This window comes from Thalassophryne amazonica, chromosome 17 (genome assembly GCF_902500255.1).
Source record: "Thalassophryne amazonica chromosome 17, fThaAma1.1, whole genome shotgun sequence".
Lineage (NCBI taxonomy): Eukaryota > Metazoa > Chordata > Actinopteri > Batrachoidiformes > Batrachoididae > Thalassophryne > Thalassophryne amazonica.
This window is the reverse complement of record NC_047119.1, coordinates 33,185,974-33,213,833: the sequence shown is the minus strand read 5'-3', so window position 1 is coordinate 33,213,833 and position 27,860 is coordinate 33,185,974. Positions and strand designations below refer to the sequence as shown.

At 39.7% G+C, this 27,860-nt stretch overlaps 1 protein-coding gene across 1 annotated transcript in view; it reads left to right on the top strand.

Moving 5' to 3' along the window:
- sh2d3ca (SH2 domain containing 3Ca) overlaps nt 1-27,860 on the top strand; it is a 189,492-nt gene that overhangs the window by 8,694 nt on the left and 152,938 nt on the right. The window contains exons 2-4 of the mRNA XM_034192003.1: nt 2,276-2,506; nt 3,657-4,104; nt 7,248-7,287. Coding sequence (XP_034047894.1) covers nt 2,276-2,506; nt 3,657-4,104; nt 7,248-7,287 — 719 coding nt within the window. The remainder of the gene's footprint in view (nt 1-2,275; nt 2,507-3,656; nt 4,105-7,247; nt 7,288-27,860) is intronic.

Below are 27,860 nucleotides of genomic sequence, written 5' to 3'. Positions count from 1 at the left end.
AAATCCACCAATAATTTTCAGAGGTCTTGGAGGAAAAAATTGAATTTTAGTGAGAAATATGGTGGCCATCTTGAATTTTCACTTTCATTTGAAGAGACCCTCAGTGTGAATGTCGGCACCACTTTTCATGCTTGTATCAATATTTAAACAATCTCAAATAATACCCAGTCCAGTTATTTTAAATTATTCCGTGGTACTAGACAGGGCTGTCCTGTCTCCTTTTTGCTTTGATTATGGAAGCTCTTTCAGTTGCATTGAGATCCCTCCCTTTATTTCACGGCATCCTTTGTTCTGGTATTGAACTTAAATTATCCTTGCATGCAGATGGCCTTCTTTTATACTATTCTGATCTACTAATTAGTATTCCTCCAATTTTGTCTTTGTTGCAGAGGTTTGGTTCATTTTCAGCCTATAAAATCAATCTTTTAAAGAGTGAATGTTAAATTCTTTAGCCCTGCTATTCAACCAATCTGATATTCCTTTCAAATTCAGCCCATCAGGGTTTAAATATTTGGGGATTAGTGTTACCCGTAGTTCACCATCCCTTTACCCAGGTTTTTCCCCTGGTTGTCCAGATCAAAGCAGATTTTCAGAGGTGAACTCTCTCCCCTTGTCATTAATGGGCAGAATTAATATAGTGAAGATGAACATCTTTCTCAGGCTCCTCTTTTTTTTCAGTGCTTCCCTTTGTTTTTAACAAAGCATTTAAAAAAATCATTAGACCAAATTATTTCTTCATTCCTGTGGGATGGTAAAAGACCTCAGATTGGAATTATGTTTACATCTAATGGTCGCCTCGCTCTGCCCAACTTTCTTTTATATTACTGATCTTCATATATTCACAAATTGATCTATTGGTCTGTTGAGTTATTGTGGTGTAAGCTTGAGATTCATTCTCTCTCCTCCTCCTCCTCTTAACCTGCCTCTTTAATTTATTCTTTGCTGCCTGTTAAGCCTTCTGGTGTTACAGTGAACCCCATAGTGATATCTACAGTTTTCAGTTTAGGTCTCATTTTAAGTTTGCATCTTCTTCTACTGGGATGCCGTTATTGAAAAATCAATCTTACATTCTGTGGTATAATCGAAGTATACAAATGATCAGAGGCCTTTACAAAGATGGTGTCTTTATTTTTTTTTTCTGATTTGTCTTCAAATTTTAATTTACCTGCATCCCACTTATTTCTTTATTTTCAAATTAGACATTATGCCTCTTGTCATTTTCCTTCACTCCCTACTGAATAACCACAGGGTGCCCTTTTAACTCTTGGATTTAAAAAGAAATCACTTATCTAGTATATATGGTGATCTCATGGCTCTTGCTGCCCATTCGGTAACTAAAATTAAAACAGCTTGGGAGAGTGAGCTTGGCATTAAGATGACAAATCAATGGTATGACAAGGCTGTGCTTAATATACGCTCAAGCACACCTTGTGCCAGGTTACAATTTATACAGTTCAAGGTATTAAATAGAGTCCACTTTTCAAAGTTTTATCAAAAATTTATCGTAACATATTGGACCAGTGTGACAGATGTCATATCTCTCCTTGCAATTTGAGCCACATTTTTCTTTGTCCCAGACTTTATAAGCTTTGAAGTGATTTATTTATTTTTTTTATTTTATCTAAGGTTTAAGGTACTTAGATGCAATTGGACCGTCTCGTTGCTACATTTGGGGTTCAATCTGTTGCGCTCAAGATACCATCCTTGCAATATGAAATACTTGCTTTTACTTCCCTTTTGGCAAGACATTCTATCTTCTGGAAGTCATCGAACCAACCACCTGTTTCTTTATGGCTTAAGGATCTTATGTCATTTCTTTGTGTAGATTTCTTCTTCTGCTAAGGTTTTCAAAAATGGAATCCTTTCATCAAATATTCTATTTACCCAGATCTCGAGGTGGTAGTGTGGTAAGTTCAGCAACACCGCTGGTTGAGTTTATGTGCCAAATACACTATCTTGACTTTGTGTGCTATAAAATGACAAAAACATGTAAAAGCCACAGAGAGCACTGTAAATGGGTTAGTGCACACTTTACAATATTAAAAATTCCTCTGATTAATATTCATGTTTGGAAATATAACCATCAAACATTGGATTTGCCATTAAAGCCCGACGTATCAGATCTAATGGAGACGTTGCTTGAGGATGAGCTGCTAGTTCAGACAATTACAAAGAGAAAAGAGTCTCAGCCTAAAAACCCTGAGAGGCTTCAGGGCAAATTTCTAAACTCGCTTCATGACCATTCATCATGTCTCTTTTCTGTTCATCTCTGAAGGTTTCAAGTGGTTTGGAAACCTCAAAAACATCTCCTTCCGTCGCTCTGCTGACAAATCAGATGCCAAGGTGAAGTCTGGCGCTGGAGCGGGTCATGTGCCCAGTTGTGAGGCTGTGGACGACATGGGTGCAATGCGTCCTCGCACTGCCAGCTATGTCCGCTCCAGTGAAAACTACACACACATGGGTACGCTGCCACGGCTCCTGATGAAGAAGGACCAGAATAACAAAGGTGAAACATCCAGGGGCGGATGTAGTTTCAGGTGGGGAGAGGGGGGTGCGATTTTGTTGAGTGCAAAGGCACCCCAGTTCCCCCCTTACTATTTGGTACTTTAACGTTTCCTATAATCCTCCTGCATTTCCCAGAATGCACTGTGGCACCAGCAGAATTCCAGCGTTTCAAAGCCATGTAAACAATGGCTAGCGAGGATGTGGATGGTGCCGATTCAGCGAGTTCACAAGCATTTATGATGGTGACAGGTTCTCTCAAGTTGTGAGGGTTATCTAGAGGAGGTGTAGCACCTGTGATGAACTTCTGCTGTGCTCCAAAGTTGTCTTGTTGTCCACACTTTGACCAGGTGTGTTTACATTGTGCCCTGAACTGATGTTGCCGTCCAAATAGGTCCCTCTAATAATCAGTCCACCCTGCCTTCACTGCGCATGTGTCATTAGCCGTGGTTCACCGATTATCACCTCGTTTCTGCTTAAAACTGCACTCCAGTCATCTCTCTCAGTGACAGATATCTGAAGCTTTTGTACAACAATCATTTCCACATAAATTCAGCCAGACTTGCTGCTGGTGCTGTGTTCATGGCACCTCTGTCATTTTAAAGCATCAGTCATGACTCACCGATTATCGCCTTGCCTTCTGCTTAAAACTGACTTTAGAATTATTTAAGTGGTTTTACTTTGTCATCTGATGGTTAATAATCACATTAATTCCTTTGATTGCTTTGGGTGAAGAGAGTCTGTCTCAGACGAGCTGCTGTGTTCTCAAATGATGCATGCGCAGTGGAGGCAGGGCGGACCAGTTGTTAGGCGGGACCATTCGGTCTGCGACACCGAAACTCTGCTGAAACAGACCTCTCACGTGAGTCACAGACAGCGAGATAGTGTGAGATTCACAACTACGAAACAGCAAATGAGGTCAGGACCATGGATGCCCAGACAATTTTTACAATCCTATAGCCTTTATCCCGCATTATAAGTTACTCTGGGAAGCTAAATAGAAATCATTTTAATACACAGATTTTATACTCAAAATTTAATTTGGCATGCAGCAGTGTTCATCAATCAGCCTTTGATTATGCAAGAGCTTTCTCATATTTTATCATGCCTTTGGTCAGCAGCTCAAGGGAGATTGCAATGCTTCTCTTCTGCAGGGGCCCCAAATAACAATAACAAGAGTAAAAGCAAGTCCCCAAGCCAGCGAGCTGCAGGGGAGCGAGACTGTGGTGGGCCGGTGATCACGGACTCCTTTGTGGCCGAGAGTAACATCAGCGCTGGAACTCAGCTTAACTCACTAACTACTCGTAAGACCCAACCTGAGCTACTGTGTGGAAAAAATATCTGCAGCACTGATCTCCCAGCAGCTTGTGAAGATTTGTCGCCATCTGGTGGTTTGAATAGTGCACTGCCACCACAGACTTCTGACAGGCCAGACATCATCCAGGCAAGTGCACATTTGGACCATGAACACCTGAAGGAAATTACATCAGCTCCAGTCAGCCATGAAGACGATAGACCTGATTTTGGATTAGAGAATGAAGTGAAGGAGAGCGCAGAGCTAAAAGAACCACCAGGAAACCGAGAGGGTGGAAGAACTGGCAGGTAAAACACTTCTGATTTTTCTGACCTTCATATGATTCATCCTCCCACCCTCACCTACACATATCGCTGCAGACATAAGTTTACATACAGCTTGGCAAAAAAAAAAAAATCCAAAGTCAGGTTTCCCCAACTTATATTTTCAACTTTAAGCAGTGTAGAAGATTCCACAAAAGTCCAGAAATTGATGGAACTACGTGGAAACGCTTCTGAATAAGCAATTGGCATGATTATGGTTAATTGGGGAGCCTCTGGCTGTATTTAAGAGTCTAACTGAAGAACAACTGCCGTACTGTGTGTCAGAGCAGAAAAAGTAAATTAAAATATATTAAATAAAATCATTCATTTATTTATTCATTTTGTGATGCTTATCCTGCTCCGGTCCGTGGCAGCAGACCAAGTAATTCTCAAGTGGAGTAAGCTGGAGCATGAGTTAAAATGACAATTATCTTAATAATTAAGCAAAGTCTACCAGTGCACAACTTTGGATCTCCACAAGCTAGGTTCCTTTTTAGGAGCTATCTCTAAATGTTCATGGTACCATGAGCAAGTCCACAATCAATTATACAGAAATATAAGAACAATGGGAGCAGACTTTACATTGATCAAGAAGGAGATCCAAATTAACTCATAGGAATGAACTGACTTTCGTTCTAAAGGTTCAAGAGTACCTCAAGATTACAACTAAAGAATAAGAAGCGTCAGATAAATGTCAGATAAATTAGATAAAGCCTGCTAACCACAGACAAAGCATGAAACCAAAACTGGCAATGTTTTAAAAGAAACAAGAACATTACTACTCACAAACGAGCAGTTAACAATATTCAACCTAGAGGGGCCTAATGGTGGCCAGAAATCTTCAAACAACCTAGTTTGTGGTGACTAAAAGAGACAAGTAACACTTTTAACAGCCTTCACAATTTTAGAAAGCACGTCAAATGAGATAATGTCAAATTTGGTCATTGTTGGCTTTGTGTGAGAAGTGACACTACAGGATCTCCAATCCTTACTCTAGAGCTAAACTAAAGAGGTCATTAACCTTCAAGGGTGGCTGCATTCTTGTGCATTTAATAGTTTTTTAGCAGACTTAAACACTAAATTTAAGTTTAGTAAGTTTAGGAATCGTTCTTCACATAGTGTTGTAAGCACCACTCCTCCTAAACTGATCGGTGAATTTGCATGGAACTTTACACAATGATAGCACACGGAAAATGTGCATGAAGAATAATGCCAGTCTAACGTCTTTAAAGGGAAATAGTTGGTCTTTTGTGTTTAACTCATGCAGTTCATCTCCTCTGAGACTGGTTTATGGATTTTATAAGATCTTGAAACAATGGTGGCACACTATCTGAAGACGTGTAAGAAAGAAAACAATTTAATTTTGACATCTTTAATGGGAGATGTTGTATTTTCTGGAGTTAAACTCGAGTGTGAAAAGGAAAAAGTACATAATTCGCACCTATTTAGTGCATGTGGCTTCACATTGTAGCACAGTCTTTCCCTTTGGGTGGGTTTAACAATGGACAGGAACTTAGTGTAGCACATGTACACATCACAGCCTGTGCTTTTACTGAACATAAGGACTTTTAAATTACAAAAATAAAGAAGGTGAACAAGTACCCTGCATTAGACATATTATTAGATCTTATTTGAACCAGTGTGGACTAAAGAAATTGTCAGATGGAAATGGATTGCTGGTCCACAACAACAAAGAGAAGTGAACAGTGGATTTCTGCTGGAAACCGTCAAATTGCAGTGTGCAATGTAAGCACTGTTAAATTCCAAAAATAAGAAAGATGAACAAATAAAGGTGAGCTGGACAACATATTGATGTTTGGTAATGTTTGGACAATAGACATTGCTGGCTCACAGAGTCATAAATACAAAAAAATGTGAGTCCATTTGATTGGATTTAGTTTTTTAATCAGCACTTTAATTTGAGATTGTTGTCTATTGTCACAGCATACCTTAATATTGGCATTTTTTGGACTTCAGAGTGTTTATTGTTTGATTCCTGGGAAAGCCCTATGTAGTCATTATTATTATTATTAGTATTATTATTATTATTATTATTATTATCAGTCATAGTTGTATTGATGAAAATAATAATAATAATACAAGACCATTTTCCATGATGAATGCAATTTTTTTTGTATATAAGTTGCACCACAGTATCAGTTGCAGGACCCCCCCCCCCCCCCCCCCCCCCACACACACACACACACACATCAAAACCACCCCACAACTTATACTCCAGAAAAATACAGGAATTAGACATGTTTTAAACATCATATTTGTCAATTACATGTATAAACAGACCTTTTGGACTCTTTAATACAGAGGTTAACCAGGTTATTAATTCAGTTTTCATCACAAAAGATTTACTACCACTAATATAATACATGTAATGTACTTGTATGACAGAGCATAGTGCGCCATTTTCTCTAGTCACTTTCTGGCTGAGTGATACTCTGCTTGATGGAGGCAAATATTCCACATTCATTGCACCTGTTTTTTTTTCCCCCAACATGGAAGATGGTTTAAATAGTTTTTGGCAGATAGGTTGGTGGCGGTGGGTGTCGATTAACATTCCCAGGCCAGTGTCATGATGGGACCCTTTGATCGCTCCTCTCTCTGTGGTCATGTACAACATGGCTCCAGGCGGTGCCTTTCGAGACCCATCGTGCAACCGGGAATTGCGTTGATTGATCTCAACACTTGCCCAGGAGTGTAATTGCCTCTTTTTTTGCTCAGTTTCCATTTACACCACAAAGCTGCACAGCAAGTATGACTGAGCGGCGCTTTTGAGACATGATCTGAGCCAATCATGAGTGTGAAAGTCTGAGTTATGGTGCCTGTGAAACTTGAGAGACCAGCCGTGCGATGAGCAACCTTAGATACACAGTGGGGTTTGTTATCTGTCTATTTTCTGCGAAAACTAGAGTGCATCAACATTTGGCTCACTGGAGAGACCTGCAGCAGAAATGGGTCATGGAAACGCAGCCATGTTTTTTGTTTTGCTAACATGCACTGCACCTGTTACAAGAAATGTTCAAGTACAAGAATGTACAGTACAGTATATTTGCAGACTGGTTTTATCATGTCCCCTTTTTAATCTGTTTTTTCTGTTTTCCCCCCAATTTCAGCTGCATGGAGCCCGCAGAGAGCTGTGAAGAATACGTTCAGGTGAGGCTGGTCTGTCCAGGTTGTTCAGATGTGCTTTTTCAGGGAAGTGTTTCAGCTCTTACATTGTTCGATGCGTGCACAAACTGTTGGGTAGGGTTGTGGACACCAGCAACATGCCTTTGAGTGCCGTCCATTGGTGGGCACAGTTCCGCTAATCTGCTAACCGTTAATTATCGAAGTTAACGTTTTCATTAGTGGATTAGCTTTCCAGATAACTTTGAAAACCATCAGTGGACCAGTTAGCTTCCGATAACTTTTAGACCACTAACATATTTTTGCAGGCATAGTGAATAAAGTTTAACATTTGTAAAGTCTGAAGTCAAAGATTTTAGTGTCTGTCTGTTACATGTTTTGTAGCAGACAGACAGCCAGCCATGAATGGTAGAGCTCTATCCTCTGCAGGCAGAGGAGAGCTGATTACCAGAGGAGAAGAAAGAGGAAGGGAAGAAAAACAAAAAATTCTCTTCACACCACACAGACCTGCCGGTCATTTCACTGGAGTCTTGCACAAGCAGACGGTTTTGACTTATGGTTCTAATTTTAAACAAACTAATTGCGGACAAGTTATTGAAATTAACATCACGTCTGTCATTTTACAAAGTGAAAATATCAGCTATATGTTTTAGTTTTAAAGTAATGCACTAATTTTGAAGGTTTTAGCTTTTACACACATACATTAGTTTCCTGATGTCAGTGGTTGGCTGGTCGGTATAACACACAGTTACTGAAATGTGTGGTGGGTTTTACATATAAATCTGTATTTGTAAATACAAAAAAAAAAAATCATTTTTTCATTTGTTAAAAAAAAAGCAATTTGGACCTGGAGGAATGTAAAATAAAATATAAAAATATGACTTTGAGTTTATTTTAATCAGGGCTCACATGTATTCTGTCAAATTAGTTCATACATTCTGATTAAATAAAGTTACCCACCTGGAGATCTGCCTTGACCTGCTGTGCATGAACACCCTGCTGTTTGTATTCACCTGATGCTGAAACTCAAACCCAGGCTCGGCGATGAAGGACAATAAGGCTTTTGCTGGCCTCTATGTCTGCTTTAAGGTAAATAAATTGTGTCCCAAGACCTCTTTTAACAGAACGGGACCGACCTTATTACTGTGCAGGTCCTGATACACCTCAGAGCTTTTCAGATTGTTCACTGCCTCCCATCCAGAGTGAGAGCTAAGTCGCTAAAAATGCTACCGTATGTTATCTTATTTGTAGACAGTGGGATTGTAATGTTGTCTCATTTGAGCTTTGACAGCTGCTGTTTACGTCTCTAAGCCTTGTAGAAACTAGATTTGCGCCAACAGTTAACATGTAAACAAACACCGGTTCCTGTTCTGAAGTATCACCCATAATTCATGCAAAGCCTCATGGGAGCTCGGAATAAGGTGGATAGCACCAAATAGCAGCAAAGCTGCCTCAAGGTGCTTCACACGGGTGGTCTAAACCCGTTCCATCCAGAGGGAGTTGTAGACACTCGTCCACCCCTAAAAATCAGTCCGCCTTTTGCATCTGCGCATGCGTCATTTCGGACCACAGCAGCACAGAGTCTCTTCACTCAAAGCAATCAAATCGATTAATGGGATTATTAACCATCAGGTGATAAAGGGAAACCTTAGTTTTAAGCAGAAACTCGACAAAATTCCATGACGCTTTGAAATGACCAATGCGCAGTGAACGCATCAGCTAGCAGCTCGTTTAGCTGTGGCGCTCTGACTGCTTCTGCCGCCTTTTATGATGAAATTATTGTTGCACAAAAGCTTCAGATATCTGTCGCTGAGATAGATGATGACTGGACTGCAGATTGAAGCAGAAACAAGGTGTTAATCCATGAACTGCGTCATCAGGAGCGACCGATTTTTAGGGAGGCTGTTTGGTCGGCGACACCAGCACAATGGACCTCAGGTCCTGTATAGGATTTGGGTTCTTGTTCTTACACAGATAATTTTGTGTGATTATCAGTGCTCAGTCTTTAGTTGGTGTGCGTGCCTCATGATACCATTATTGAGTTACTCTGTATTGAAGTTGTGCGGTGTGTGGTGAACAGCTGCTGCTGCAGCAGTAGGTGGCGCCAGCGACTATGATTATTAAGATCAGAAGGTGAGGAGTGTTCTTTTATGACCCTGGAGATGAAAGATGGGCACACTTCAAACACTTGGGAAAAAATTAAACAAGGTAGTGAGAAGAAGAGAGTGAAGCTGAGGCAGAAAGAGGAACGTGGGAAGGAACAACCGAAATGACCTGTTGATCTGTTGGGATCTGATTTATTATTGATAAGAGCACACAGACGGATTCTCCTGTCACCCCTGACCTCCATCTCTGTTGTAACACAAACATGTCCATCCTCAATACAGCAAATTTCCTACAGTCACTGTGATAAGTCCACTGCACTGCTGTTCTGCAAAAATATTCTATATTGTTATACCTGGTTCAAGTTAACAGTATGAAACCCATCGATATTCAAATTACAATGATTAAAATGTAAAATGTAGAAAAGGCAGCAAATTCTAATTTTATAAAAGTTATTATTCCTGTAGTTGTTTGAGCTTCTCTACTGTCCAGTTTGGGTCAAACATGCAGCATAATTATCAAATAGTCACAGATAACAATATACTGGATGAGGCAAACAATATTAAAGGATTATTAACTGACCGCGAGGTCTGTACGGACCGAGTGTTAGCGAAAAACGGAGGTCTGATATCCCCATACAGACCGAACAAGTGAGGTTAATAATTTGTTTATTTTATGGCTAATATATATATATACACACACACACACACAAACTTACAGTATCGCTCGAATATGAAAGCTGCTGACCGCTCATAGTCAGACATTTTCACTTCACCTCCATGAAGAACTTGCTAATAGATGGTCCCGTCGTTAGCTGGTAAGCTTTTAATCTGTGCGTTTTTTCAGATGCTGTTTAGATATTTATGGAGTATGTTCATGTCCAACGGTTTTTTAATCGTGTTTTTTGCTTTTTGGTTTGTAACGAAAATACGTGTTACGGAAGGATTGTCATGGTAACCGGTCTGGATATGGAAATATCCGACAGGTAATCAGCCAATCAGAGCGCACGTAGTGTCGCAGCCATATAATAAAAAAAATTATTTTGGTTTGTGATTCCTTAGGTATTTTTTGAAAACATCTCTCTCTCTCTCTCTCTCTCGTCTTCTTCTTCGTCTTCCTTCTAACACTTCTTCCTTCGTCTTCCTTTTTTCACCAAGAGACGACAGAGCACTTTTTAGTGGCTTACTCATGTTTTTCTTTATTTTTGCTACCATGTTTCATGACTTGAAGTAAAATATCTAAGACTTTTTTATGTGAATATAAAGGTTTATTTGGCTTGAATTGGATGCACAAATTTGTTGAAAATTGTAGCACTTCACCTTTGCCAAGATAATTTATCCACCTGGCTGGTGTGGCACGGCTAACCTAAAGTTTAGCTTTGATAACTATTAATCCGCTAACTGAAAGGCTAACAGTGATAACACAGAACGAATAAAATGCAAAAACATTTAGACGAAGCTGCCACTAACTGCTAATATTTATTATAGGAATTTAACTTTTTTGTTGTTATTGTTGCCCTAAAATCCTGAAAAAAGACATAAAATGCTAAAATTTTAATATGCTGTAGCGTAAACATGCAGGTTGCCAAAAACATTTAGCAGTTTTGTTCAATTTACAAACATAAAACATATGATTCTGTTGACATACACCATTAATCACCTTTAATTGTACTATTGTCTATAAATATGTTGAATTGAAAATCAATAAACAATACTAATTCACCATCATTAAATGGGTTTTTCTTTTTTAATTGTCACACTTTTGAAAGCCTACCATTATAAAACCAACTTCAACATGCTCTCCTTAATACTAGGACTTGGACTAGTGGACCCTAGGACTAGTGGAAAGTTCGTCTTTAAAAGTTTGTCTTTAAAACAGCTACTAAAATGTCACATTTCTGTGACTGTCAGTAAAATGTTTTTCAGTTTTTAACATTCAAATGTAAAATCTGCAGACACTTCTACGAAGATTCCTTAAAGCTACGATTCTCTGCAAATTCAAACCCTCCTCCATGTTTGTCATCATCATTTATTATTTCTTTACTTCTCTCTATCACATCCCGAGCATGTCCCTACTCACCACCCATCCAAACGCTGCTGCCAGCTAACACCCCCGCCCCCCCCCCCCATCTCCTTCCATTTCCCTGAAACATTTATGACAGCTGATGTTTAAATCAGGACTTGGCCTCAGTGAGGCCTCTTATAATGGGCAAAACCACACCAGTCACTTTCCTGCTGCTCCTAACTTATGCACATATATGCACAAAACTCATATAAACAAGACAAAGTGGGACAAGATTTAAAAATTATCTAATATGAAGAAACAGAATATCTTATTGGCCTTATCATAAAATAACCATCATGGGTTGTTTTTCATAGTGGACCCACAGCTGCTCAGGACACACTTAATGCTTTTTTTTTTCTTTGGTAAAATGGTAAATGGACTGCATTTATATAGCGTTTTTCCATCTGCATCAGACGCTCAAAGCGCTTTACAGTTATGCCTCACATTCACCCCGATGTCAGGGTGCTGCCATACAAGGCGCACCCTGACATCTTCTTTAATGTAAATATTCAAAAGCAGATTTTACATCATTGTGAAACTCATTGAACTTTGGCCTCAGCTTCTTAGCATTCACGTGCATTTGCACGTGCACTAGGGTTTTTAATAGTTTATGAGTTTGTGCGCCATGCATGTGCAGCTTGTGGCGACCTTCTCTTTGACTCTGTGCATTTGTTTTCTCCTGCAGCCCTACCCCGCTTAGTCTCTTGTCCTATTTAGTGATTTGGTGCTGCTTTCAAGTGAGGGGGAGAGGGAAAGGGGCCAAGATGAGGTTTATTAACATATGTCAAGCTGGAGACTTGTGCAGAAAAAAAATATATCTGGGTGTGCGTGGGTGTGCAGGGGCTCAGCTGTGTCTGGGTGTTATTGCATGTTTGATTAAGAGAATGGTTTGAATTTCTAAAATATGCATGTGTTTGTGTGTGTCACATGATTAAATGAAGTCAGTACCCTGTGGGTGGGTGTGTGTGTGTGTGGTTGTGTGACTATTACAGTCGACTGTAATAACGTCGCGCCTCTGTAAATGAGATGGTGTATGAAGTGACAGTGGCGTTTTCACGAACGCACCTCTGGAAACACTTCAGTTACTGATCCTTCATTCAGACACAAACAGTATATAAATGTACGTATGCACGTATAAGCTTATAGAAACTGTTTTGACAGAAAGCTTTGCCTTGTAAATGTCACAACCGCAGACTTCTGCTTGATCACATACACTGTGCTTCAGTACAGATGGATTCACAGTTTTATTAGCTCCCACCGCCGCAGTGCAGGAGCCATAAAAATGTGCCTTGTGTATCCGTGGCTTTCAAAGAAATTTCGGATGTAAGTTCATTTCACAACCCGCTCGCGAGTTCAGAAGGCATCAGCCTTGGCCTACTTTTCTTGGTCAAATTCCCTATATATATATATATATATATATATATATATATCCCATATCACCATGACAATCGGTCTGCAACGCGTATTTTCGTTACAAACCAAAAAACTAAAAACACAGTTTAAAAAAACAAGTCGGACATGAATGTACTATGTAAATATCTAAACAGCATCGGAAAAAACGCACAGATTGAAAGCTTACCAGCGAACAACCGGACCATCTGTTAGCAAGTTCTTCATGGAGGTGAAGCGAACAGGTCTGACTATGAGCATATTCGGGTGTTACTGTAAGTTTGTGTGTTTATATACGAGGTCTATTAGAAAAGTATCCGACCTTATTTTTTTCAAAAACCATATGGATTTGAATCACGTGTGATTGTGTCAGCCAAGCTTCCTCTGTCTCAATGTGCCGAAAAAGTGCTGATGTCCACGTCTTTTCATAATTCCTGTGCTAGTCAGATGACATCCCAGATAAAACACAGCGTCCAGTTTGGAAATGAACGGCACATTCCACTGTTACAGGAGTTTTTGTCATGGAAAGAGGAGAGGAGGCTTCGCGCGCCTAAACAATGAAAAAAACGACGAGAGGGGTGGACCACTCCTCACTCAAAGCCTGCTCACAGGCGAATGACGCAACCGACAGGCGTGGAAAAAAAACTCACACATGCGCACGAAGGTTCAAGCTTGGCTGACGCACATGATTCAAATCCATATGGTTTTTGAAAAAAATAATAAGGTCGGATACTTTTCTAATAGACCTCGTATATATTAGCCATATAATAAACAAATTATTAACCTCACCTGCCCCCGTTAATAATCCTTTTATTTATTTATTCATATATATATATATATTCAAAGGGGTGACCCTCTGCTAGGGCCATGCTAGCGACACAATTGACAAAACAATTTACAAAACGAATATACAGGAAATTTTGCTGGTCACAGGATGGTAGGGTTGCATCCTCTCTCTCTCTCTCTCTCTCTCTCAAAATTTAATCAACTCTTGTTGACCCAAGACGTACCTCTCCACCAAACATCGCTCAAATTGATCTGTGAGTTTAAGATGTCCTGCTAACAAGTGTCGAACAAACAAATAGGTTGACAAACAAATGGGCCCAAAAACATGACTTCCTCGCTCGAAAAAATTAGTTATTGATTAGCTGCTTTTATAACTGATTTGTGGGATTAGCTGCCATACCTATTGTCCTGCATTTTCAAACACGCTGTAAAAGAAGAGCTGTGCATGGAAACATCTCAAAAAGTAAAAAATAACGCAATGCTAAAATACATAACAATTTTTATATATTATTAAGATCCAATTGTTTTCCATACAATTTATACATGTTCAGTAAAGCCCCTCTGTCTATCTATCTATCTATCTATCATAAACAATATTTTATTCACATTTTGCCGTCTGCAGGAAGGCACGCGTGTGGGCATTACATGATGTTTTGACAAGAGTGGAAATTAGTTTTGAGTTAGTGGAAGTTGCCGTGCACGCTGACGTCCGTGAAATGTTTTGTAAATCACATCACAAACAGTGTTTTCTGTTTTAGAAGTGTTTACTTCTTGCTAGCTTGTATATTTACACACAAACGAAATGCAGTTTGCAACCTGTGACTTTATCCATGAAATGTCTTGTAAATCACTCCAGAGGTGCTATCAGGGTCCAAAAACAGCATTTTCAGTTTTAGAAGTGTTGATTTCTTGCTAGCTTTTAAATAATGTATGACAAAGGGATTATATTTACACAAAAACGAAACAGAGTTTGCAGCTAGCTAGACCACCCACTGATATCATGGGACTGATCTCCTTGGATTGGTTGTCACCCTCACCCCTCCAAAAAAAAAAAAAAAAAGGAACAGAATGAAACAGAATGTGACTTTTTAACCTCTTAAAATAGGTTAAGGTTAGCCATCTTGAAATTTGTCCAAGGTCTGTGTCCCAAGAATGTTGCCTGATAATTTGAATATTCTGGTATTAATAGGACTGGACTTATGCTGAGCACAGACAGATGGACAGATGGATGGATAGACAGAAGGATGCAAAGTCTTCACAATACCCGATGGCCGTATTTAATGGCCTTTGGTAAAAATAGCACATAAAAAATCAAACTGAATCAAAATGAAAACTTCCAAATACAAGCTGACCTTCTACTGAATTATGAGCTTCATCTATGTTGCATTTGTTGCAGGCAGTGGTGGGCACAGATAACCAAAAAATTAACTTCGATAACAGATAATCAGATAACTGAAAAGTTATCTTCGATAAAGATAAACAATAAACCACACAAAAATGTATCGGAAGTTACAGATAACCGATAAATTCCAATATTGTCTCTGGTACATTTACAACTACTAATAAAACAAATTTAAGTTTTAATGCCACAATAGCTTCTAGTAATATTAAAAGTAACAACAGACCCAAACAATGAGACCACACTTTCGTCTTTGAACATTCTGCCCCTGCTGGAAGCACTTGTTTACTACAGAGCTCCCAGCACAGAGGCACTCTGAGAGCAGCCATAAAGCCAACTCTCTATCAATCACAACGTTCCGGTCAGGCGGAGGTCTTGAAAAATAAAGTCATGCTGACTTGTGGTTTTGATTTATAAATAACAATACCGATAGAATAACTCCATTAATGTCAATTCTGTCATTTGTACAAAGTTAAAATATAGCATATATCTTTTAATGTTGAATAATGCACTAATTCTGAGGTTTTGTAACAAACACAGACAGATCGCAAAGGATTCTGGGTAAAAGTGCCTCTGCTAAACACTGATTGGTTCAATCATTCATTCCTTCTGTCATTCAGAGTTTTAGGCACTAGAGTTTAGTGCTGTTATCCGTGGAGCCTGAACAGAGTGTCTGAAATGCAATTGTCCTGTCGTGAACGTACTGAGATTACATCATCCTACCCATAATGCACTGCTGGGCACAGCATGTGCTCACAAAACCTTAAAAAGTAGCACATTACTTTAAAACTAAAACATATATCTGATATTTTCACTTTATAAAACTTCAGACATGACAGTAATTTTAAATAACTTGTCCAAAATTAGTTTGGTTAAAATTTGAACCATAAGTTAAAAATGTATGCCTCTGGATGACTTAGGTCAGTGATTCTCAACCGGGGTGCCGTGATTGATCATCAGGGGTGCCGTGGGCAATTATCAAATATCACCATTATCGGGTGTATGTGCTGTAATAGTGTGGCAGATGATGTAATGCTCTTTTATTCCAGTAGATGGCAGCAAAGCGCTGTACTATAGTATAATAGACATACTTGCGCACATAACGTTGTCTCCATGGTTACGGGTTGCTGACTACAGCGTGAATCTCAGCTGCTCACGGAGCATGGCCCCTCTGGGGAAGGAGAAACCGCATTGGCTGTGGAGGTGTGCGGGGAAGGCGGCCTGACCTCCGTTGATGTCACTGTGGTCAGACTTGGGCCTTCTCGCTCACAACTGGGTTCGCTGAAGGCAGCCTCTGCGCTCCGTGAATATTAGAGTGGCAGATTATTGTGAATAAAAGTGTCGACACGTCTAAAAAAAAACACTTGAGATTAGGGCTGTCACAATTATTACAATATTCGTCAATCGTGATTATTTTTCATATTCGCAATTACCGTGAATTATTTGTTTTATTCACAAAGCATAAAACGACTCAGAATCTGACGTCATTGTGCTGCAGCCTCGCTCTCGTCTTAAGGCGGGACAATAACATGGAGGCTGAAGAACGATCCGTCCTGCCGTTTGGATAAGACGGCCGATTAAAACAGTGGCCATCTTCTTCAAAAGCCGTCTAAAATGCGGAGCTGTCGGTGTGTGTGTGTCTGTGTGTGTGCGCGCGCGCGGAGTCAACAGGCTGCAGACTGCGAGGGAGGGGGTGCGTGAGGGAGATTCCTGAATGCAGGCGCGACACGTTACAGTCTGAGAACCATCAGTGCACAGCGAGCGCGGAGCAGAGAGAGGATTTTAACCTGAGTGAACATGCTAACAAAACCAAAACATGAAGCTTTTACTTCTCTCTGAACTTTCTCTAAAGGTGTGATTTTGCTGTTACCGTCCTGTTCACACCATGTGCGCATCGTATGCTGAATTTATGAGATCATGAGATGAAATAAACGGTCAAATAGCTTTAAAAACATATTTAAAAAATGAGCATATATGAATGAACTGAGCCACAAAAAAAAAAAAACCCTAACATGGAGAAGCTGTGGTGATGTTCACATGCACAGATCACAAAAAGCAGGTGAGAACTCTGAACTTTAACAGCTGTTACTTTCCAAAGGTATTTATTTGTTCAATATGGGCTTAATGCAGTGTTTAAGCACAAAACGTGACTGATGAGGAGAAACAGTTTCAGAAATGCAACAGAAACAACCACAATTCAGAAAAAGTTGGGACTGTATGTAAAATGAAGTTAAAAATAAAAATGTTGCACCATTCCCAGTTTCTCCACTCACAGAAGCCAAACCTTCTTCCAGAGTTGTGTAATTATACTACAATAGTAGAATATAAAGAAGGGGGAAAAAAACAAAAAAAAAACAGACAATATATTCGTCAATCGCAATTATTTGCCTGACAATTAATCGTCTCCAGAAATTCCTAATCGTGACAGCCCTACTTGAGATCAGAGCGCAAAATGCTTGAGGATTTTCGAAATGCGGTGTTTTCTGTATCAATTTTCTATTGCGATAATTGGGTTTTGCGCAAAACCAGAGGTAATAGAATTATAATATTATTTTGGTTGGTGGTGTGTCGCAGGATTTTGTAAATATAAAAAGGGTGCCGCGGCTCAAAAAAGGTTGAAAGTCACTGAATTAGGTGATATTGCCAGCATATTGGTATGGTGTTAAAGGAAATGATTTTTTTCGGGGGGGCATTTCTCCTTTGTCTACAGAGGATAGAGACGCTTTTCATAGAAGCAGCTGTCTTCTGTTAGCAGAGGGTATAACTGTCCATCTGTTACAAAACTTTTAACAGGTAGGTGCTGAACTGATTTTAAATTTTAAAAATGCTTGTCGCTGTTCAGCTTTGTTTACTTTATCGGTCTAAAAGTTATCGCACAAAAATTAATCGGAAGATAATTGGTCCGATAATGATTTTTAAAGTTATCTAAAAAGATAATCCGATAATGAAAACATTATCTTTGATATTTATCTATCGGATTATCGGAAGTGTGCCCACCACTGGTTGCAGGCCTATTGTATCTTATTTTTTGAAAGTGCGTCTGTGTTTTTGTGTACACTTTCAAGGTCAAGCCTGGTTATCAGCTCAGACACGTTCGTGTCTGTGAGCAGTGTGCCCCGGAGGTGCAGAATGAGTGACACATTGATCTCTGTAACACGCAAAATGCTTTGTTCACACTCGACGAGTATGGGTGCAGCAGCAGCAGGTCACGTTCAGATCGTATGAGCTGAAGTCATTTTAATGGGATTAAAGTGGCGCAGCTGATTGTAAATTGTGCTTCTTCACACCTAAATGTGTCCACGCAGTCGCTACACTTCCAGCAGGCCCCTCTCTCAGGCTCCTTATCTGCCATTCAAACTGGATTTGAAAATCGTATTTGGTTGTGTATGGATTAACCAGTTGGCGAATGGCGTCCGGCCTGTGAAAACACACTGATGGCAATCAGACACGGATCATTAGCGGCATGCTCTTCACCTCCGGCCTTTGTCTTTGCACATGCACGCTTGCAAATAGAGATGCTCATAAAGCCAACTTATCCTGCCTCCCTCATCTCTGACGTGCATGGACTTAATGTAAATACCTCTCTGTTCTCTCTCCATCACACCGTCTGTGTCTCTCACTCACTCCTTTCATTAGCGGGACGCTTGCAGGCACATGCGAGGATTCTCCATTGTGCTCTTGATCAGCCTGCACGATGGGGTTCACTAATTAATATTTAACTCAAGACCGCCTCCAAGCAGGGGAGGAGATGTAGCGATAAAGAAGAGTGGAAGGAGGGGAGCGTGGGAGGGGAACGACAGCAAGGAGGGGAGGGTTTGAAAAAGTGGTTGGATAAGAGGAGGAAGTTCGGTTTAGTGGCGAGAAGCTGGGATAAGATCGGGATAGAAGGAGGGGAGCACGGCGATAAGAAAGGTCGCTTTGAGAGTGTGTGTGTGATGGAAGAGAAAGGTCCAGTGTTGGAGTGCAGTTGAGAATGCAGGACATTGAGAGGACAAACAGGAAGACTGGAGTGAGAGACAAAGACTTGAAAAATAGAATCTAGAGAAAATATTTTAAAAAATGGTAAACTAGAGCACACTGAAAGAGTGCAGTCCTCCACCAAGACTCAACGGTCCTGAAATATCGGACAGGGTTTCACCAAAATACAAACAACACGGATATCGAATCAATCAATCAACAACTTTATTAATCCCACAAGGGGCAATTTAATTTGAGTAGTCCTTTTAAAAAAACACAATAACAACAACATATAACAACAATAAAACTAAGAAAAACAAATATAAACAGACTTAAGGTGTTAAAATCCATTGATAGTATTGAATCCATTGATCATGGTTTCAATTGTGGGGAGTACAAAAAAAAAAAAATCATTAACCAATGTTAATGTTTGGTACAGTAGCCTTTGCAATTACAGAGGTCAAACGTTTCCTGTAGTTTTTCACCAGGTTTGCACACACTGCAGCAGGGATTTTGGTCCACTCCTCCATACAGATCTTCTCTAGATCTTTCAGATTTGGAGTTTCAGCTCCCTCCAAAGATTTTCTATGGAGTTCAGGTCTGGTCTCAGGTCTTATTTTCCTCACTGTAGGTGAATGTATCGTTAGTAGTCCTTGGTAGCATGGAAAGGTTCCCTACAGGTGTACATATGTGTATATTTACTTCAGCAAATGTAAAGATTTTTTATTATTATTCCTGATTGTATAGTTAGCATCTTACTGTTGCTTGTTGATTGCTGATGAGGGGCTCATTCTGTTGCTGACAACATCAGCTAACTAATATTATTGTAGGTAAGGACACCGCCAATTGTCATGGTATAATTGTCACTCTGGTGGTAGCTGTAAGTCCTATATAGGCCCTGAGATCCAATACAGATCAGGTGTCTTGTCCAAAGACACAGACACGTAGTCCAAATCCTGGTGCACAGAGCCACTTCCTCTGTTTCAGTGACAGACTTTACAGAAATATTATGAAAACATTATCCTGGATCTGCATTGACTTCAGAATCTATTCAAGTCATCCTTAACTCGAGGCTAACAACTGCACCAAATGTAATTTAAATACATCCATGAAATATCCTAACAAACAAAACAAAATGTGATTTTTCCTTTCATCCATCCATTTTCAGTACCTGCTTACTCCAATTAAGTGTCACTGGGGGACAGCATTCTTGTTCTTGCTGTGAGGCACCGGTGCTAACTACTACGCCACTGTGCTGCCGGTTCTTTTTCAGTAATAACTTTCTTTGTTCTCTGATTGGGATGCCCAAAAAGCAACATAGCTGCTGAAATCCAATTTATAAATTAATGAACTTTAGGTTACGGCTACGCCATCGACATGCCTTATTGCTTTACCGTACTACTGACAGTGACATAATCCACATAGATGGCTACAGGTCTGGAGGGTAGAACGGTGGATCTTCAGATGGAATCCCCGTCAGACAGGAAAATCAGTCAGGTCTCTTGGGCAAGATTCATCATCCCAAAGTATCTTCCGGTGTGCAGTGGAGCGGGTGAATGTGATGCACCATTGCAAAGTCCTTTGAGCATCTGCATTAGATGGAACCGTGCTATAGAAATACAATCTTTTTACAAAATTTCCAAAATGATTATGAGAGTTAAAAGACAGACAGAATGATGGAATATGAAATGTTGTGGGTGTGATGCTGCTCTGTACACACCTGATCCTGTCTTTGGTTTGGAGATCACTTAACAATTCTAGGAGCTGCACACGTTTCTCTCTGCACCAAGAACATCAGGCGTAAAACTCAAACAACTGGGGGTAGTTGAAAGGAAAAAATGTTGTGCAATGTAGGAATTATCCAGTCTCTAGAGTGCCAGTTTGAAAAACCTTCACCATACTGTATAATCATTTGCAGAATCCTTTTGCTTTATTGCAGTGTTGTGTCTGTGTAGTCTTTTTTGTAAATAGACTTGAGTTAACTTCATTCATCCAGAGATTCTGATTTTTTTTTCAGAACAGCTATAATGAAGATATTCTACATTATATACTTGTTTGTCCTCTTGATAAGGGGCCAAAGTGGCTATAATTAGGAGGTAGAATGTGAGACGTATTTTAAACTCTAGTACCTTTTAGCACTTTGCAGTATAATGTATTTTCATTACAGCCTGCCTAAGGGGAAATTACACAGCTCATGCTGACAGTTTTAATACTAAACTCTGTGCTACAGTGGATGATCCACAACCACAAGTCAGAAAACACTGGGACGGTATGGAAAATGCAGATTTAAAAAAAAACAACACCACAAATAAATGCAGCGGTTTTTATATTTCATGTTTTTTCTGGTCAGCTTAATTTCATTTTTTCCAGAGGCCATCAAATATGGCCATTGGGTATTGTGAAGGCTTTGCGTTCCTCCGTCTGTCTGTCTGTCTGTCTGCCTGCCTGCCTGCTCAGCATAAGTTCAGTCCTATTACTGCCAGAGTCTTCAAATTCACAGGGAACATTCTTGGGACACAGACCTTGGACAAGTTCAAAGATGGCTAACCTTGGCATATTTTAAACGGTATTTTAAGAGGTTAAAAAGCACTCTGCTCAGAGTGCCGCTCTCATTGGACCGTCATCTCTGCTATTATTGAATTGTGGGATAGCTCGCACCCACAGGTTGAGCTCACCAGTCTGCTTTTGTGAAACTGCTCAGAGTGCCGCTCTCGTTGGAGCGACAACACAGAATGTGTCTCTTCCCAGATAGATCTCTTTCAGTGCAGCTTCTTGTTCTGACTTTAACACAAAGTTAACACCCAAGTCTTTCATCGCCAATTGTAAATGGTAATCAGAACATTCCAGTCATACATTTCTGAACCTTTCCGCATCAAACTCCATCGTCTCAATGTTTACAATGTGCTTGAGCAATAACAGTTTCTTGTATTTAAGTTTCTTAAATATTTATTACGGCCACTCTTAAAACTTCAGTTATCTTTATTTTATTACTGGTAAATTTTAGAATTAATGTAGATGAGATTATACTCATTATCAATTATCTGGGAACTACTTTTTGCACAGGAATTCATCAAGCACGTCGGCCGCGGGTGCGTACTATCACAGAATACTCAGAAACTGGAAAGTTGTTCAACCATAACAAGAGCGTCCACTTTTAGCTTGTCATAAGCTAAGCTAGTGGCGCTTGTGAGAGAGTGGTTAAAAAGTCACATTCTGTTTCAATCTGTTGTGTTTTGTTTTTAAGTGGCGAGGGTGACAGCCAATAGTAGAGCAGCACAGTGGCATCAGTGGCTGGTCTCTCCACTGTGTTTTGTGTGTTTATATACATGTCTGTCATATATTATATAAAATCTAGTGAGAAATAAACACTTCTAAAACTGAAAATGCCATTTTTGGAACCTAATAAGACCTCTGAATGTATTTAAAAGACATTTTGTGGGCGTTAGCATGGTGACATCATGGGCTGGTAGCTAGCTGCAAAACTCCATTTCATTTGTCTGTAAATATATCCTCTTTGTCATATATTATGTAAATGCTAATACAATAACATGCTTTTGGAGGGCGATATGCATTTTCTGAGTCCCTCTGTCCATGCCCAGTCGCCCAAAATGACAGATATTCGCCCGAGTTAAAATGCATATCGCACGACAAATGCATGTTATTTGCATTATTATCACTTACTGAGATACATAACACATAACACCTACATAAAAAGTTGGCTCACTTTAACTTTTGTTGTGTCGGCTGGCGCTCTCCAAATTCAGCAGTGCGTCCTCATCAAGCTGGCTGCTGTTCATTGTCGTACGATCCATGAGAAAATCATCCGGAATATCCATATTGGGACCAACACACACTTCTCACTTCTCGCCTTTTTATCTTTTCCTCTGCGGACAGTTCTTGGGCTGCGCGCGCTATGACGTCATTTGTTTACGCACAGCGGGCGGGTATAGCCAGGTAGCGTTGATACTGGCCTAGCAATGCCTCGGTAAAGTGATAATAACGAGAAATAAACACTTCTGAAACTGAAAACGCTGTTTTTGTAACTGATAACACCTCTGGAGTCATTTATAAGACATTTTAGAGTGCATGCTAATTTCAGCTAACTCAAAGCTAACTTCCTGTGGAGTTAAATTTCTCTCATTAATACCAGGAAATGCACAGAAGGTGATCTACAAGTATTTCTTGATTTGCACAACTTTAGCTCTTGTCAAAAACTCATGTACACGCACATGCAAGGCTTCCGTTAAAATGTAAATATTGTTTTTGATTGATTGATAGAGGGGCTTTATTGAACATGAACAAATTGTACATAAGACAATAGCATCTTAATAATTAATAAAACAACTGCAAATTATAAAGAAAGCAATGCTCATATGGCTGAGGGTATTTTAGCATTCCATTATATCTTAATATACACTCATTTTTGAATTTCAGGCCTGCAACATATTCCCAAAAAAAAAGAAAAGAAAAACGCTAAACTGCTAAAGCATTTACCACTTTTTAATGTTGCATTCCCTCTTACAACACTTAAAAGACATTTTGGCATTGAGAATACCAAGAGATTAAGCTTTTCAGGTTATTTTGCCCCATTTTTTCCTGTAAACATGTCTTAAGGTGTGCAACAGTGCAGGGTCATCATTGTTGCATTTTTCATTTTAAAATTCTCCAAACAATCTCTATCAGGGGCAAGTCAGGACTGTGGATAGGCCAGTCCAGTACCCTATCTTCTTCTTCTGCAGCCATGCCTTTATAATGTGTGCAGAATGTAGTTTTGCATTGTCTTGAAAAATGCATGGATGTCACCAGAAAAGGATCTGGATGGTCCTTTTTGTTTGTCTTTGGTATGGAGCACATGGCGTCCTTTTCTTCTGAAAAAAGATTTGGAATACTCATTTGTCTGACCACAATATACGTTTTCACTGTGTGATAGTACTGCCGAGATGCCTTTAACCCCAAGAAGCTGAAGCTGCTTCTGGAGAAGGTAAATATGAGACTTTTTTTTTTTTTTTTTTTTTGGACAGTAACATTTCAGGTGACATTTGTGAATGTAACTCCATATTATAGTGCTTGGCAAAAGTTTCCCAAAGCAATGCCTTGCCCATGTGGTTATATCAGCTATTGATGAATGATGATTCTCGATGCAGAACCATCTGAGAGACTAAAGATCATGGCTGTCTAGTTTACTCTTGCGCCCCTGAAATTCCTCCAGATTCTTTGAATCATTTAATATTGTACACTGTAGAGAGAGAAATATGTACATCCCTTCCAATCTTTCATTGAGGAACATTATTTTGTAAACATCTCAGTAATTTTCTCACACATTTGCTGACAGATTGGAGCCCCTCCAGCATCTTGTCAATAAATCCATGAGAAAAGTAGTGAAATATTTAAAAACAATGTTCTTTCATTTTTTGTTTACCTCATTTCTAGCCCGAAATGAAATGAGTTGATCACACAAAATATGAAATATCTTGGGTTCATTAAAATAGAAAGTCAAAGTAAATGTACGAGTAAGAACCACAGCTTTTTTTTTTTTTTTTTTTTTTGCGTTTTCCGTACCTTTCCAACTTGTTCTGATTTGGTACTGCACTCTGTGTTTTAAATTCCACCATTCATCACATTGTCATATGTGTTTTTCCTACCATGTGCATTTTCCTTCAGGTGCAGCTGTATGTCTTGATTGTTTTGGCAAGGTATTACTGAGGATTGATAAAATGAAAGCACATGACCCCTCTTATGAGATTATTTGCACTCCTACGCTGTAATCTGTCTAATCCCATGGGGGATGATTTGACATTAAATTACGAGGAGACGCTGCAGTTAATGAATTCATTCTGTGTTGTAGTTCTTTATCTGCTTTTCCTTTCTGACTGTGACCTACTATCACACATTCACCGAGCAGATTATCAGAGTGATTAGTGGCATCACCGAGTCTGTAAGTGTGTTTCTATGCCCCCCCCTCAAAAAAAGATGTCATTCTCTGGTTATGTATCCCTCCTCACTCCCTCACTCTCACCTTCTGCTCTTCTGCAGTGGTGCAGGCTGAACTTAATACAGTGTCAGAAATTTGGATGTTGTCAAGCCTCTTGCACCGTTTCCATGGCAAAGCATCCTGAGTGATGTCACTCAGCAGGTCTCGGGAGATGAAGCCCCACCCCTCCCGATGTGTGGGTGTGTTTCTAATGTGAACGTGTGAAATGGGCCGGTGAAAATCACACCGTGTTATTCCTGGAAACACCTGCCTGTGTGTTTCAGCTCGTAATAAGCTGTCTAGCTGCACTCTGCACAGCTTTTAAGAAACACATCATTAAATTCGGCTGCACACACACACACTTAGGCTCACAGAAACTGTCAACAGTATTTCAGCACAGCAACCTAACTGCATCTTACTGTAGCGCTAATAATATATAGGGGTTTTGTCATTAATTTGGGGGGTGGAACAAAAGGTGATTTTTGTGTGCATTTGGATTCAAGGGTGCGAATACACATAATTAATCATGTTGTGGGAACAAAAATGTCTTTATACAAGTACCCTGTGAGGGGTCACCTCTCTTACTGGCATTAAAAATAATACCTCTGCCTGAGGGAATTTTCATTTTGATGCTCAGGGCCCTATCTTGACAATCTATATTGCACAGTCTAAACTATGCAACAGTGCATTTTGGGTGTGTACAACTTCATTTTGCATTTTACACAGCAACATATCAGTGCAGAATAAGGCTCAGGACACCAATGAGCTGTGCTTTGTTTTTTTTTGTTTCATTTTTTTTGCCATGTATAATTACCTTTAAGGTTCAACCGCCCCGAACGGTTACTTTGCTGTCCATACAGCAAGAGTCCTGGGGAGTTAATGAGTCTGTGTGCGACACATCAAAGTGCGCAAATGCAAAGCAGCCATCAAAGCTCCCTGATGAGAAGCACGAAAGCAGTCAGGTGATGTTATGTATTTTTCACCTGTGAGTTTACATTTATTTTAATTGTTTTCAGTTAGGTTTTGGTGTGTGTAGAAGTAGAATGTATTGCTGTATTGTATTGTAATGTATTATTATTGGGGGAGAAGGGCCTTAGTCAGAGAGGTGACCAAAAACCCGATGGTCACTTTGTCTTCAGCATTCCTCTGTAGAGAGAGGAGAACCCTCCAGAACGACAACAATCTCTGCAGTAATCCACCAATCAGGCCTGTATGGTAGAGTAGCCAGATGGAAGCCACTCCTTAGTAAAAGGCACATGGCAGACCATCTGGAGTTTGCCAAAAGGCACCTGAAGGACTCTCAGACCATGAGAAACAAAATGCTCTGGTCTGATGAGACAAAGATTGAATTCTTTGTTGTGAATCCCAGGTGTCATGTTTGGAGGAAACCCAGCACCAACTCTACAGTGAAGCATGGTGGTGGCAGCATCATGCTGTGGGGATATTTTTCAGCAGCAGGAACTGGGAGACTCGTCAGGATTGAGGGAAGGATGAATGCAGCAATGTACAGAGACATCCTGGATGAAAACCTGCTCCAGAGCACTGTTGACCTTAGACTGGGGCGACGGTTCATCTTTCAGCAGGACAATGACCCTAAGCCAAGATATCAAAGGAGTAGCTTCAGGACAACTTTGTGAATGTCCTTGAGTGGCCCAGTCAGAGCCCAGACCTGAATCTGATTGAACATCTGTGGAAAGATCTGAAAATGGCTGTGCACCGACGCTCCCCATCCAACCTGATGGAGCTTGAGAGGTGCTGCAAACAGGAATGGACAAAACTGCCCAATGACAGGTGCACAAAGCTTGTGGCATCATATTCAAGAAGACTTGAGGCTGTAATTGCTATCAAAGGTGCATCAACACAGTATTGAGCAAAGGGTGTGACTACTTATGTACACATGATTTCTTAGGTTTTTATTTTTATTTTTAATACAACTGCAAAATTTTCAAAAACCTTTTTCATGTTGTCATTATGGGGTGTTGTGAATAGTAGAATAGTAGAATTTTGAGGGAAAGTTTATTTTCATCTGTTTTGGAATAAGACTGTGCCATAACAAAATGTGGAAAAAGTGAAGCGCTGTGAATACTTTCAGGATGCACATTACGTTCCATCATAGGTCACCACATAGCCGTCTCGCTAGATGAGTGAAAACTCTCCACTTTTGGTGTCAAAACTGCAGTTTTTGTGGCCTCAAAATTCGACAACAGAGACAGTGTAAGGATTAGTTAGCTGTGTTGTAATGTCAATAATATGGCTGCATTTTTTTCTTCCAGGCTCCTGTTGAACTTTATTCACAACATTTATTCCGCAAATGAACATGAAAATTGTGTCATAATAACGACAGTAATAATGCCAAAGTTGTCCATCAGTAAGTATCCTTATGTAATATGACCCTGTTTGTAATGACAGGCCACTTCCTCCAACCCACAATGGCAGAAAGATCAAAGCAGGATAAATGCCAAGACACTTCCGACCTCATACACCAGACAGACATCTGATGATGTTTGTGTAAAGCCTTGTCGAGTAGTAGATGAAATACTTGTAGAACTAAATTAACTGAGCAAGAAATTGTAATCAATAAAGAATATAATGAGATTGGTGGAGAAACAAATAACTGTGAGATGAACTAAACCTTGTTCTGTGAGGATGTAACAATGAGTGAGCCATGAGTATAAATAACCTTTAAGCACAAACGAGTGGAAGACCAAATGAAATATTGCAAATGAATGAAGCAAACCAAACGAGCAAGCTGTGAAAACATACTGAAGGGGAAGCAAATGTTTTACATTCACAGGGAAATGTGTAAGTAGGCAGCGTCAAAGTATTTTACAGTTTCTGAAATATATATGCATTTTCTTTTTAAGGTAGGTATCTTTGACACATCCTAAAAAGTGGGAAAATAATTCACACGTGGATACAAGATAAAAACTA